Source organism: Archocentrus centrarchus, chromosome 8 (assembly GCF_007364275.1).
Source record: "Archocentrus centrarchus isolate MPI-CPG fArcCen1 chromosome 8, fArcCen1, whole genome shotgun sequence".
Taxonomy (NCBI): domain Eukaryota; kingdom Metazoa; phylum Chordata; class Actinopteri; order Cichliformes; family Cichlidae; genus Archocentrus; species Archocentrus centrarchus.
This window is the reverse complement of record NC_044353.1, coordinates 11,283,795-11,298,050: the sequence shown is the minus strand read 5'-3', so window position 1 is coordinate 11,298,050 and position 14,256 is coordinate 11,283,795. Positions and strand designations below refer to the sequence as shown.

At 41.3% G+C, this 14,256-nt stretch overlaps 1 protein-coding gene across 2 annotated transcripts; it reads left to right on the top strand.

Moving 5' to 3' along the window:
• Positions 1-3,951: 3,951 nt before the first annotated feature.
• Positions 3,952-13,335, top strand: wipi2 (WD repeat domain, phosphoinositide interacting 2). Of its 2 annotated transcripts, none has more exons than XM_030735738.1 (12): positions 3,952-4,180; positions 4,957-5,039; positions 7,913-8,082; positions 8,217-8,313; positions 8,874-8,971; positions 9,809-9,901; positions 10,059-10,129; positions 10,247-10,354; positions 10,466-10,630; positions 11,516-11,623; positions 11,731-11,828; positions 12,684-13,335. In XM_030735738.1, exons 1-12 carry the CDS (start codon positions 4,107-4,109, stop codon positions 12,800-12,802), a joined length of 1,284 nt encoding a protein of 427 aa, XP_030591598.1. In that variant the 5' UTR covers positions 3,952-4,106; the 3' UTR covers positions 12,803-13,335. The 2 variants fall into 2 exon arrangements, with proteins under 2 accessions (XP_030591598.1, XP_030591597.1); XM_030735737.1 differs by having other exon boundaries at positions 10,247-10,360.
• Positions 13,336-14,256: the final 921 nt, after the last annotated feature.

Below are 14,256 nucleotides of genomic sequence, written 5' to 3'. Positions count from 1 at the left end.
TCCTGCTTCCTTTCAAACACACACATGCGCCACTGAATGGAAAATTAAATATTATCCAACAATAACAGTGGCCAGCAGAAGCCCTTTGAGGCACCGTGCTGCAGATGTGAGAGACAGACCAGATACATTATGCAAATACACAGATACCCAAACAAGTCCCCTCACTGTTACACATTTATCCCCCCGGCTGTGTTTACAGATAAGATTTGGTATCAGTGACACTGACCAGATAACCATATTTATTCAGGTAAATAAGACTTTTAAATATACAGCCTTAAGACACCCAGCAGCGTATGGTTGGTGTCCCTGTACACATTCAAAAGTGTTTTTTTTTTCAACATGTATATTTAAATATGCTTTAAATTAACAGCCTGTAATGCAGCTGGTATAATGGGGTGTGGCGACAAACATCTGTGTTGGCAATTATTTACTGTTATGCAAAAATGTAAAAAATAAATAAATAAATAAACTTTCAATAGTACAGTGGCTTACATTTTACTTCCTGTCTCCTCCTATAATCATCTTTAACTGTTAAATTACTACATTTAAATCTCATCACCATCATTAAAATGAACACGCAGCTGTCTCAAAAGCAACTTGAACCGTGGGAACCCAGGATTGCTTTTTGTTTCGTAAGCCCGATATCTCTGCATGTGTCTGCCCATCGTGTTTGTTTGGACCTCAGCCTGTGCTGATAGACCTTTGGAGAAGAGGCAGCTACTCAGCCCGTGGAAAACAGCAGGCTGGTCCAAAGGACACGGCTGACTCACAACGACAACAACACTGGAGCTGACAAAGAACTTAAAAGCTCTGGATGGAGTCGCTGTGGTAATTGTACATGAAAATAAATGCATATGCATGGTAGAGCTTTATGATCTCTAATATCGCTAAATATTGTTTATACATAGTATTAAAATAGTGTTCTTTCAGTTATTTTACTTTCAGTTAAAAATAAGACTTGTTAATACTTTTTATTTTTGTTTGTTTTGTGTTCATGTGGTAACTTCTAAAATTGAGAGGAACTGGTGAAACATCCCTGCTGCAAAAGGAAACCTTCCTCATATTTTGTCACATATCCTAAATACAGGATGCACTACATGTCTAAACTTTCAAATATTGAGGTCAAAGGTCAGATCAAGGCACAGCGCTCTTTACTTCATTTTTTTACCTGCTCTTTCTTCAATGTGATGCAAGAGCTGATATCTCTAATGTCGCTAATCTCACCTGCTGTTCAAACCTTCGGTTTGCAAGGGGCAACCAATGAGAAGAAAGGTGGGTGGTCTTAAAAAGGGTAGAGTTTAAACAGCTTGTTTTAGACAGAATGACCTGAAAGGCTGCACTAAGGCCCTAATATTTATACTGTGAATTATGCAAAGCTACTCGAGTGGAGTCCAAGAATAAAAATATGGAGCTGGAAAAGAGCCTTTCTGGGTGCACGGAGGCATTCATTAGGCTAAAAGTCTAAGACAGTGACTGATTTCTGGTTCATGTATCTTTGGTTCGGTTGTGTTCTTGCCTTCTTTCCTTTTACCCTTTTGCCATCTAGCTGACAGTAAGAGTTTTCCTTTTGTTCTGTGAGATCCTCATTCCAGATGAGAAACTGTCTGCAGAGTCTGTCTCTGTCTGGTGTTTCACTTTTACCTGCTGGATTTATGTCAGTGAATTATTTCCACTCCAACATGCTCAGACTTACACCTGAAACTGCAATGAAACTAATACATAGTGAGAAATGCTTATGAGTCATGCTCTAAATTACATTTCTGTGAGTGAATCAGATCACTTGCTGTTTCCTTTTCATCCCACGCTTTCATACCTTGTTGCTCCAACTGCCAGAATCTGTGGCTTTTGTTATTTTGTGTACGAGTTTTTTTTCACTCCAGGGCTCGTTCGTGAGAATTTATAAACCAAAGAGAAACTCACTCATTTGGAGCCCTTGAAGAACAGTGCTGGGGAAATTGTGTTTGCAAAAGCTCAAAAATGTCAAATTAATGGTTTTATTCATTTTCATTTGGTAATTTTTCAGTAATATGACAAAAACCAGTTACAAGCAGCTGATAGATGAACACTAATAAAACACATACTAAGTTGTACATGGGCTGCTCTAAATACCTCTAAAACAAAGGCCTGTTTCTATTTCCACAATGTACTAGTTTAATACATAGTAATAAACTATATTACAGTTCAACATAAGAAATATGTATGAGAATATGTATGAGAAATACCTTAAGCTGTTATTACATAATGGAATGCATTGTTTTATAGTGGTTTACACAACATTAGTTATAATAGTATCCAAAAGCAGCCCATGTATTTTTTTTGAAGTTGTCTGGCAAAATAGTGCAGTCATGTTACATTCATTACTCTATAATAAACAATATATTTCGGATATATTACATTTTACGCAGACTAACAAAATGACTTTTTGAATCTGTGACACACTTCACAGATTAAAAAAACTGCAAAAGGTATAATTTATGGAGCTCAAGGTTAACACAGAGACCTACATTTTCCACCCAGGATGACTGTGTACATGATCCAGTCAGCATCTGCTCAAACTATCCAAAGCACAGACCATTAACTGAAAAGGCCACCAACAATGCCTAAAAAGTACACGCTACTCCACTTATTTTTAATTGCTGTTGCATGAAATGTGATTGCAATTCTTTTTCATAAGGCACTGCTTAGTTTGTACTTACTAATCTGTCTCTAATACACAGATCTTATTGTGTGAAAGTGAAAGTGACTGTACTTTTCTGGAGTTTCTCAAATCTCACACTGAGTTGTGTGAAATGTAACTGTACTAAGTTAGAGGCTTGCTTTTCAATACAATCTGGAGCAGTTGTCACTGAGTGAGTTTGATGGTGTTTCCTTCCTGCAAGAAATCTTAAGCAGTGGCTCAGAACCTTAATCAATCACACACTTTGAAAGGGACTATAAGTTACCAAACATTACTTTTCAGAATACTTTTTTTTTTTACTGTATAGTGGTTAGTACTGTTGCCTCACAGTAAGAAGGTCCTTGGTTCGAATCCAGGCTGGGGCCTTTCTGTGTGGAGTTTGCATGTTCTCCCACTGTTTGCATGGACTCTCACCGGGTTCTCTGGTTTCCTCCCACAGTCCAAAGCCATAAAGTTAGTGGGGTTAGATTAACTGGGGATTCTAAACTGCCCAAAGGTGTGAACTGATGTCTGCCTCTCTCCCTGCAACAGACTTGCAACCTCTTGCCCTATGGCGATAGGCTGGGATAGGCTGCAGACAGTCCCCTGCGACCCTGAAAGGGATAAATAGAAGCAAATGGATGGACTAAAATATCAGTGTGCACTCAGTGAGAAAGGCATTACAAAAGAACATATAAACTAACAAATAAACTAAAAATTCAACTGCTGTGCTGCATTTGCCTTCACATAAAGTGTACATGGGGGAGGTTAAAGTAAAACTTTGCATCATTTTATAAATTAACCATAAACTGTCATCATTTTATGGAAGGATTCTGTTCCTTTCTTAAAAGGGATTATCCTTTATAGATAATTTAAAAAGAAAGATTAACCAGAGCTCCAATAGCTGTATGCTCCGATAAAGATGCAATAATACTGTATTTATGCTGGAGTAATGATGGGACATGGGAACTGGGCTGTGTGGCACGTCCATGTTAGATGTCTTTTGCACAAATTAACGGTTGGGGGCGCTGGTTCTCTTGGAGTCCTCTGATAGAGCCGTGATTGGTCCTGGTTTCTCTCTCCTTAACCAGGACAGGAACAGAAATTCTGCTGTCTTTATCTTTATGTACCCATATCTGGTGTCTTTTTTGTTTGTTTTGTTTTGTTTTTATTTTTCGTTTCCTTTTTTTAATCTTTCCTTCTTCGCGTCAGGAGTGATCGATTATTAAAATATGTCCTGGCCCTTTAAAGGAGCTGCACGCTGTGCGCATGACGCATGCGTAGTGGGAGTGAGCAACAGCTCCTCCTGTAGAAAACAACAACAATCATTGCAGCAGAGCAGCAAACAGAGATGGTTCCTTAAAGCTCAACACTTCTGGTCCTTACCACTGTAGTCAGTCTAGCTGCTGCGATTTCTACTGAAGCTTCATACGTCGATGGTGCCGAACCCATGAACCTGGCCAGTCAAAGCGGGGACGCTGGCGGGAGCCAGCTGCTCTTCGCCAACTTTAACCAGGATAACACGTAAGGCAGGGCCGGGGGACAGTGCCTTGGGATCCGATGGCCTTTGCCGTGAAGCTAGCTAGCGCTAGCTAGCCCAGCGTGGATTTGTCTAGCTTGGACGCCTAGCACGGTCACAGAAATCGATGTGGTTTTGACACACTAAATAAGACTATCAGTAGGCGCTGTTGTTATCGGTTAGCTAATCTTTTAGAATGGCCAGTTTCCTTTTATTTAGTCCGATAGTATTACTAGCATAGCTTGCTAGATAACATAGTGCTTTGTGGTCCGAGGCTAACTTTAGCCACATGCTCGTAAATTATGTGTAGTGTAAACGTTCATTTGGCAATAATGCTGGTTTCATTCACTTATTCTGGCTACCTGCGGATGGAATTCATAAAAGCCCTTTTGCGTGTTTTGGACTGTGTGTTGTTGAACAGCTGGAAGACTACTGGATATTGCTGCATTAGCCTCGAACTGGGTCACTGTGTCTGTTTTAATGTGATTAAGAACGGCATGTCAACTTTAAACTCGGTGTTCCGCTAAATTTTCCTGTGTTTGCTCCCAGCAGCAGAGGCCTGGTATTGCTAAAACGCGTGACCACAGTGACCAGTATACCTGGGTACACGGAGTTAGCCGAGATCACTGAACTTAGACTGGTCCTTCTGTTTTTCATTGTGTAGATGAACACAATGCGGTTGTAAAAGACCATTGTTATTTAGTGTACGTGAGTGTGATACCGCTGTGATACAATGCTTGGTCACTGCTGGGCTTCCTTTCTCTCTGTGTTATATATGTAGGTCCTTAGCCGTTGGCACCAAATCAGGATACAAGTTTTTCTCCCTGTCCTCCGTGGACAAATTGGAGCAGATATATGAATGTAGTAAGTATAAAATAACCTCTGTTCTGTGGTGTTCTAATAACATCTACTCACTACTTGTTTGTGTGTGTGTGTTTTCCTCATCCAGCTACTGACTGCACACAAAATAGTTGCATGTACTCACTCACTCACTCACTGGCTTTTGTTTGGTTGGTTGGTTGGTTTTTCAAAAAGCATGCACATGCAAAAAAAACCCTTGAGAATTAGAGATGGTGGTGGTGGTAGTAGTGGTGGTGGTGGTGGTGGTGCTGCATTGGACTACAGAATGTGAAAGTCTTGCTAATCATTTGCCCGCCTCATGTATGCTACTGGCGTAGACAGAGTAGGTCCCTGTTGTGGTGGTCCTGGATGTCGTTCTTCCTCTGCCTCTCCAGTGAGTCTGCATTCCCAGGTACAGATTCCAGCTATTCTGCCTATGATTGATGCCCGTGACGGAGATCGACTGCAAACTATAGAGCTGAACCAACCGAAACGTTCAACAGGTAGATAATCGGTCCATGCGGCGTAACGCGAAGCTCAGCAAAGCTGCCAAGCGGAACAAGGCCCCTGTAAGGTTTGCCTGTGATAAAATGGCCAACTGCCTTTACCAGCTGCAGTCTGAAGCAGCCCATCTTACGGGACAGAGACTCACTGGAGAGGCAGCTAGATATATCTATTTTTCCAGAAGTAGTTAGTTGGCAATTGCAATATTTGCCATGTAGAAAATAATTTTTTAAGAAAGCCAGCTTTAAAGCTGCTTGTCACATAAACCAGTATCAGCAGTCTGTTACTTGATTGCTTAATTATATTTTCTGAGGTCTTAATGCATTTTTCCTGATAGGTTGGAGGTACTGTACCATTAGTGCAGTGCTTTTACTTTAAATAATTAACGACGTGTATCTGCCCTTTCCTCTCACTAATATACATAAACATCAACCTTCCTCCTAGAGGAGGGTTACCTATGATTTCTGCAGAATCCCTTTTATGCAGCTACATATGATAATCTAACCTTTTTGATTATCATTGTATATTTAAATACCCAACACAAAGAAGGGAGTAGGTGATTTAAGGTGTGTAGTCAGCACAAGAAATTTTTGAACACTGCTCTTGTTTTCATAAAACATAAAGTCTTAAAGGCTTTCTTGTTTTCTGAAGACCTTCCTTTTCACATAATTGTATCTTCAGGAACTACAGAACTCCCAAAAACATTAAAGTGGATCTGTTACTGCACATGTTTCCTTATTTTCCTGCATATATTATGAGGGGTAGTCAGAGGTTCACATGGTTGGCCCATAAAACTCAAAATCCTTCCAGATTTAAATTTTGGTAATCCTATACAAGAGCATCTTCTTGAGCAAGTCCAGACACATTCCAGCCAACTTGGTATTTTTGGATTGATCCCTGGAAGTCCCTTTCTGACCACTTGAACTACGCACTCTGCAGTTTCACCACAAACCTCAAACTTGCAAGCAGATAAACGTTGATTTTTATTTATTTATTTATTTCAAACTGACCCAAATTTTGTATAAGGGATCATTGCTCAATATTCCTGGGAAACGGCCTCATGCATTGTTCTTCCAGGGTGAGACTGTCGATGCAGAGTTTTGCTGTCTGAGGGAGAATCTTCAGATGAGCTATGTTGCGTGCCATCATGCAGTGGCTCAGAGCGCATTGAAAACACGGGAGTGTTTTGGCCTTGACATAACAGGACTTCTATGGAGTGATCTAAAAATAGCAGCCACACTGAAAATGGTCCAGAGGTGCAAGAGAAAATGATCAACATTTAAATCAAATTGAAATGATGTAGGATTTTAAAAAATCTAATTTTTATAACACCAATCCCGGAACGTTTTCCCTCAAATTTTGTATACACTGTTACATTGTGGCCAATAAACATGGTCAGAGTTTTAAATTATGAGTAATTTTGGTGTAAGTAATGCTTGTGAGTCAGAAGCTGCAGACAAACAGTTTCAGGCTGGGGTTTTTTTTTGTTTGTTTGTTTGTTTGTTTGTTTCCTCTTCTTCCCTCCCTTCATCTTGCCTTTGTATGATGTTAGTGAGAGCTCTGGCTTTGAGGCAGCAGCCCCACCCAGCTGCTTTTGAAACCTTTTGTTTTCAAAGTGCAGCCAATCAGAAGACAGCTGGCTTAAAGTAGGGGTTCTCAAACTGTTTGTGGCATATGCCCCATTTCAGACGCTACGTCCCAAAAGCCCACAAATGTTATCAATCGACAAAAAAAAAAAAAAAAAAACGTTAGCATGATAGCAGCAGCACACTCTTATTTTCCTTCCATGGGGGTAAGGGCCTACAGTTGGAAAACAGTCTTGTGCAGGATTTATGACCCTGCATTGTTGTAGCTCTTTGGCTACACAGAATGAGGGAAGTCAGCTAGCAAAGAGGCTATAGAGTGTCTCCAAAAAGCCAACAGTATTTAGCTGAACAGTAGTGATTTTATGCTTAGGTAGAAGGCTGATTGGTTGAAAAGTTTGGTTGAACAGGAAAGGGAAATAAGGTAGAGCGTATCACAAAGAGGAGAAGCTAAAAAAATAAAAGCCATTGTTATTTTTAACATTTCACTACTAAGGAGTTCTTTATGACTTCTGTCTTTTCCATGGCAGGGGCTAAGCTAAAGAACAACAGCATAGCCAACATTTCTGTTTTTGTAATTTTTGGCACTGCCCTGGTGACAAACAGCTATGTGGGTCTGCATGTCATGCTGGGACCTTTATCCCTTTGCTCATCAACTTATTACAGTATTTTATTTATTGTGGGATCCTTTCATGCTTAAGACTCAAATCTCAGACTGTTTAAAATAATTAAAATCCTTTAATCAGATAAATTAGCATTAAAATGTTACAGCACTGATGAAATAATCATTTCTGTGTGTGCGTCCTGCAGCTGACACTGAGGATGTGTGCATTGTGGAGCGTCTGTTCTCCAGCAGCCTGGTGGCTATAGTTAGTCTGAAGGCCCCCCGAAAGCTCAAAGTCTGTCACTTCAAGAAGGGAACTGAGATCTGCAACTACTCCTATTCAAACACTATACTGGCTGTGAAACTCAACAGACAGGTAGGACGAGGGTCAGTTGCAATTCAGTAGATAATATTCATGAATATGAAGAGGCTTATTTACCCTGAAATTACGACTTTGTTTGCTAAGTACATACAAGCAGTACTTGTTGATGATGTGCCGTTCCTCTCCAGAGGCTGATTGTGTGCCTGGAGGAGTCGCTCTACATTCACAACATCAGAGACATGAAAGTGCTGCACACTATTAGAGAGACTCCACCCAACCCTTCAGGTGAGTCTGAAGAAACCATCTTTCATTATCATATAAATAAGATTATCATAAATAGATTTTTATCGGCTGTCTATAAATGTTCAAACTACTGAAATACTAGGGAAACATTTTCCCACTTTACAGTGAGTGTGCGCTCATATTGGGCTTCATTCATTATCTAAAGTGTTCAAATATAGAAAATTACTGTCAGATTCATGGCATGTGCACATCCACCAGTTTTATCCTTTTATTGTGCATGTTGGTGAATCAGAATCAGAATTTGAAACTGAAAGGAAGCTTTAATTTTCTCAGTTTATTTTGAACAGTGTTGTTTTCTAGCCTGTTGATCATTATCTTTATTTTGTCTGCTGCTCTCAAGACTAATACTGTTACTTCTGCTGTCTTCGTTGTTGTTTAATTACTTGAATAGAACAACAAGAAACCCTTACGGTAACAGAACTGGCAGAAACATGATTATTGTAGTCAGAGTTTCAGTTTTAGTTGCTGGTGTTTACCTGAGTTTTTTTTTTTCCCCATCTTTCTTTACTTATCAAATTATATTTGTGCTCCTATCTCTTCAGGATTGTGTGCCCTTTCTATCAGCAATGATAACTGTTACCTGGCATACCCAGGCAGCGCTACGATAGGAGAGGTCCAGGTGTTTGACACAGTCAACTTGGTAGGTGAACTCACACACGGTAAAGCTTTCTGAGATCCTGTATTGAAATAAAGCCATCATGCTGAAGGATTTGATCTTAATTTATCACACAGCATTTTTCTATCATTTGTGTACAGAGGTGATTCAGTTTCTGAATAATGTCTGTGGAGGTTCCCACTCATCCAGGTCATGGTAGTCTTGAGTTCTTGAAGAGAAAGCAACTGGATGACTTTAGGTTCATGAAGACATTTTGCCTCTCATCAAAGAGACTTCTTCAGTTCTAAAACACTGGGGCTGAGAGATCCAGATAATTAACACCTAGTAGGGGGTTGCCCTTTGGAGGTGGTCCTGACAGTCATTTCCCACTATTAATCATGGTTCATTACCATCACTATCACCAGGCTCCAAACCTTTGTAAGACATTGCCCCACCCCACCATCTGTTGAGCTATTGAGGCCACCTGAGGTGAGGGGTGAGTGGGGGTTGAAATGTCTGGGAAGTGATCTCAGGGCTGCATTGTAGGTGGCTGATAGCTGGTGTCGTAAACCACCACCTCTGGTCAGCGATGGCCGTTCACAGTAGATGGCCTCCTTTAATCCTTGTAAGAGTGTCCTTTGTTTTTTTTAGGTGCAGGTGTTCAGCTGAGTCTTGTCCTTTCAGCTGGCTCTTCTATGTTGTGCCATGTGTTTGTAGGTTGTTGGTTTCTCCTATGTAGAAGTCCAATCACTCATTGCACTGCCCAGCATGCACTATGTTTAGCTTGTTTTGTCCTTGGGATGAATCACTTTTGTCTGAGGGTGTTGCTGGGCCTGAAACTTTCTGAAGTAGTTAATCTCTGTGTGTCTTTGTTTTTTCCAGCGAGCAGCAAATATGATTCCAGCCCACGACAGCCCATTAGCGGCTCTGGCTTTCGATGCAACTGGAACTAAGCTGGCCACAGCTTCAGAGAAGGTAGTGCAGCCACTGTGCAGTACATTGGCCTGTCATCTCTGTGGCTAATTTCTGTGTGATTTTTGTTTTCCGCCTGAGTAAATAAGGATCCTTATTTTTGCTTCCTGTTATAGTGTTGTAACTCTGTACATTTTGTGTCTTTTTCGCTTCCTCTCAGGGTACAGTCATCCGTGTCTTCTCAATCCCAGAGGGACAGAAGCTCTTTGAGTTTCGACGAGGAGTCAAGAGGTAGAGTATTTATGACTGATGCACTGCAGTTTTGGGTCTTCAGAAACATCTGTGCACGTGTTCATACATGTTTACCATCTCCCTTGTACATGCATGTCTCTGTGTTTATCTTCTCAGGTGTGTGAGCATCTGCTCATTGGCGTTCAGCATGGACAGCCTGTACCTTTCTGCCTCCAGCAACACAGAGACGGTCCACATCTTCAAATTAGAAACACAGAAGGAGAAGTATGTGTACGTAGCTGTCTGTCTTTGGAAGGCTTCGTTCCTATTCACTTATCAACAATCTGCATCCTCCAAAGAAACCATGCATCTCACACTGTGTACATCCACACTCAGGCCAGCAGAGGAGCCCACCACATGGGGAGGTTACCTGGGGAAGGTCTTGATGGCATCCACCACATATCTGCCTTCCCAAGTCACAGAAATGTTTACCCAGGGGCGAGCCTTTGCCACCGTACGTCTGCCCTTTTGCGGACATAAGAATATCTGCGCCTTAGCTGTGTGAGTACACAAGTCCTGCACTACACAGTAAACACAAATACAGCACCATGTTTGAAACGCAGGAAGACAGTTTGTTACGTTTGACATGCCAGGAAAAAGAAAAGGTAATAAAGTAACATGCATCATTCATTGCTGACTAAATTTACAATTGCAATCAAATTTACATCCTGTGACATGTAGGTAATGTCATTCTGGCTTTGTACCACTGCACGCAGAGCTGAACTTGGTAGCACTTCCACAATAGTACCAGCAATAAGCAAGTAAATTCCCCTCAGAGCAGTTTAAGCTGTTGCTCTGAATTCATCTCCACAATAGGTCCCCTGCATTGCTTCTTCAAAATGTAAAGGAGAGCTCCTTGAGGCCCCTAACAGACACAAAGTAATGTAGCCTCATCTTCTCTGCCATCTCACTGCATGTCACTATGCAGCTGTGCCAAGGAATCGGAGAGGGAAACATTGCAAATGTGTCAGTTTTTTTAAAGCAAGTTTTTGTTGTTGTTTGTTTTAAATTAACTAAATAACCAATTGCAGAGCTAACCTGTTACCTGGTTAAAACGAAGAGTACCAATGCACTGCTTGGCAACTGTTGGACTCAACACTGATCAAAGTCATTTTTACTGACCTGGTCTTGCTGTTATTGCTCATACTAACTACTGCTGCTGGGGTGAGATATGAATCATCTCCTTCAGTTTGAGAAGAGGAAACAGGAAAATGTTAATGAGCTTGTAGGAGTTTTAATATCTGTCGGGAATATCAAGTCTGGTTCTTCTGATGAGAAAAGGCTGAAGAAGAGAAATGTGATTAAAAATGTTTGTACGAGCTTTGGGAGCTAGGATTGGACTTTTGGATGTTTTTATGAATCTCTGTTTTTCATTGTTTAAACTAGGATTCAGAAGATTCCCAGGTTGCTTGTTGCAGCGGCTGACGGCTACCTGTATATGTACAACCTGGATCCACAAGACGGAGGCGAATGCACACTAACAAAGCAGCACAGGTAACGCACATGTAGAGTAAATGCAAAATGTGGCTAGCTTTAGCTGTATACAAACTGTGGGGTGAATTTTTGGGAGTTAAATTTGGGGTTTCTGTCTCTAACTTCAGGTTAGACGGGAGTGCTGAGCCCCCCAATGAGATCCTTGAGCAAGGGTCACATGATCGCCCACTTGTGGGCCAGACCTACGGTGGTGCTGTCTCAAAGGGTAGGTCACACGATGAGCACAAGTCGCGTTTTTATTTTACAAGGGTTTCTAAATTTCAGTTTTCTCATAATGCCACATATTTGTATGATTGTCATTCTGGAGAGAATAATTATATTTCTGAGAGTTATTGAGAGGCTCTGAAAGAATTACTTGAATTTAGTTGGTTCTGTTTCTGTATACAGTTAATTTGAAGAAAAAAAAATGTTTCCACCCAGCCATTTCCTTCTGCTTATCTGGCATTGGGTCACGGTGGTAGCAGGATAAGTGGGGTATCCTGGGGTCTCCTAGCTGGGCATGTCAGGTATACCTCAAAGGAAGGTGGCCACGATGCATTTTACGTAGTGCCTGAAACACCTCAGAAGGTTCCTTTTGACGCGAAGGACAGTCGCATTCTTTCAGCCTCTGTTCCGAGCTCACAAAAATAGGTGACGGTTGGAACATAGATGGAAACGCTGTCTTTAACAGAGCAGTCCAATAAAACACTGTCAGTCTCACACCCTGTTTTTACCTTCACTTGTGATCAGGATCCCAAGATACCATCCCCCAGCTCAGAGGAAGCAATTAGTTTTCTGTCAGTGAATGCCTCCAACAATTTTCTGTTCAATTAACTAATGCAGTTCTTTATACCAGAATTCCTGAAAATAGTAGTATTTATTACCCTCTTTAAACCAGTTACTGTTCTACCTGTTATCAAAGATTAAAAGAAGCTTAGTGAGGAATGTTTTCATCCTCGTGGGCTGCAGGTAAACAGCACAGTTGTCAGTCATAATCTATTCAGTGCCTGTAATTTAGGGCAGAAAGGAAGGAAATTAGACTTAAGAATCAAAATTTGACTCTTAAACTCTTGTTTCCTAGGTTACTGTGAAGAACAGGGCGCTGTGGGAGGGGTAGGGGTAGGGCTCGATGACGACCTCAGCGACCTACGCTTGGAGGAAGAGAATGAGCAACCGCCGCTCATTCTGGAAACTGAGTGACACGACTGATGGCTGTACTCACCGATCAGAGGGCTCCTCTGGTGCTGCTAGAAACACGTGACCCAAGAGGAGCGTGGACAGGATCAAAGATGGAGGCGGGGAGGGGGAGTTTTCTTTTCTTTTCTTTTTTTTTTTTATTTTCTCAAAGTGTTCAAGAGCCTGTCCACCCTTTTTTCTGTTCACATACACGTCTTTATTTCTTCTCCTCCCCCCCCTTTCCTCCTGCTCTCCCTTTTCCCTCAGTTTAGTCTGAGCAGGCCAAACTGAAGCTTTGCATGTACATGTGCCAACTGCTTTAAAAAAAAAACATGCTGAACATGTGAAAATGAATATTTGAGTGTGTGAGTGTGATTTAAAAAAAATGTAGCTGTGTCTCTTCTTAAGACACACACACGCACAGAGCAAGCCCTGTGTGTGAGTAGAAACTGATTGTGTAAGTGCCTCTCTGCCCCGCTGTCATGGCTTGTTTTGTTTGAGAGGGGGACCTCTTTTCATTGGCTGAATAAACTCTACTTTCACTTGTCCTATCTTAATCGAGGGTGTGTCCGATCTTTTCTGACCTCGTCCTCTCTCTCTCGTAGACACACTCACACACACTGTCCTGCAGAGGGTGGAGCATCAAAGATTTTGGGGTGGGACAGAAGTGTTTGCAAATATGAGCGTGCGTTTGTTTGTTTGTATGTGTGTGTACGTGTGCTTGGGCATGTACATTAGCAAACCATCTAGTCATTAGCTTTACACTTACCCCTACTCACTTTTACCTCATCCAAACAAGGCTCAGTGGACCTTCTTCTGCCCTCTCCTCCCTGTCCTCAGGCCTGCAGTCATTGGTTGATTTTTAAACTATCAATCTTTTAAAAAAAAAAAAACACACAGCTACATAACTAATCATAACCAATGATGTGTCATGCGTTTGAAAACATGCATGGTGGTGTTGATGTGGTACTGTGTCCATACATCTAAGACGTGGTTGGTGATGATCAGTGGAGAACGGCAGAAAGCTGCTGGTCTCCTCTTACTCCTCATCCTACTGTATCTTACTCTGTACATTATTAGATGTGGCAAGATATCATGCGGGGATAGCGAGTGTTTGGCCAGCGAGCAAACTGTGGATCGGAATTCGATTGATCTGGAGGTCGAGCTGAGCCTCATCAACTGGTCCAGGATGCTGCATGATTCCCCAAATAATCCTTTGGTGTTTGAAGCCACCGAGTAAGGATTAGCCATGGGAGTTTGGAGTGTCAGGCATTTTCTAATGATTTTGTATAAAATGTGAAACATTCATCTGAAACTAAAATAAATTCCATGTTGGTGTATGAAGTAGGTGCCTTTTGTTCTTGTTGCACTGGCATCTTGCATTTGTTATGAAGAGCACTTAGGGCAACTGAATAATAAAGATTTTTAGAAGTGAATGGTGGGATTTCTAGAAGTTTCCACCTAACTACAGACATCTT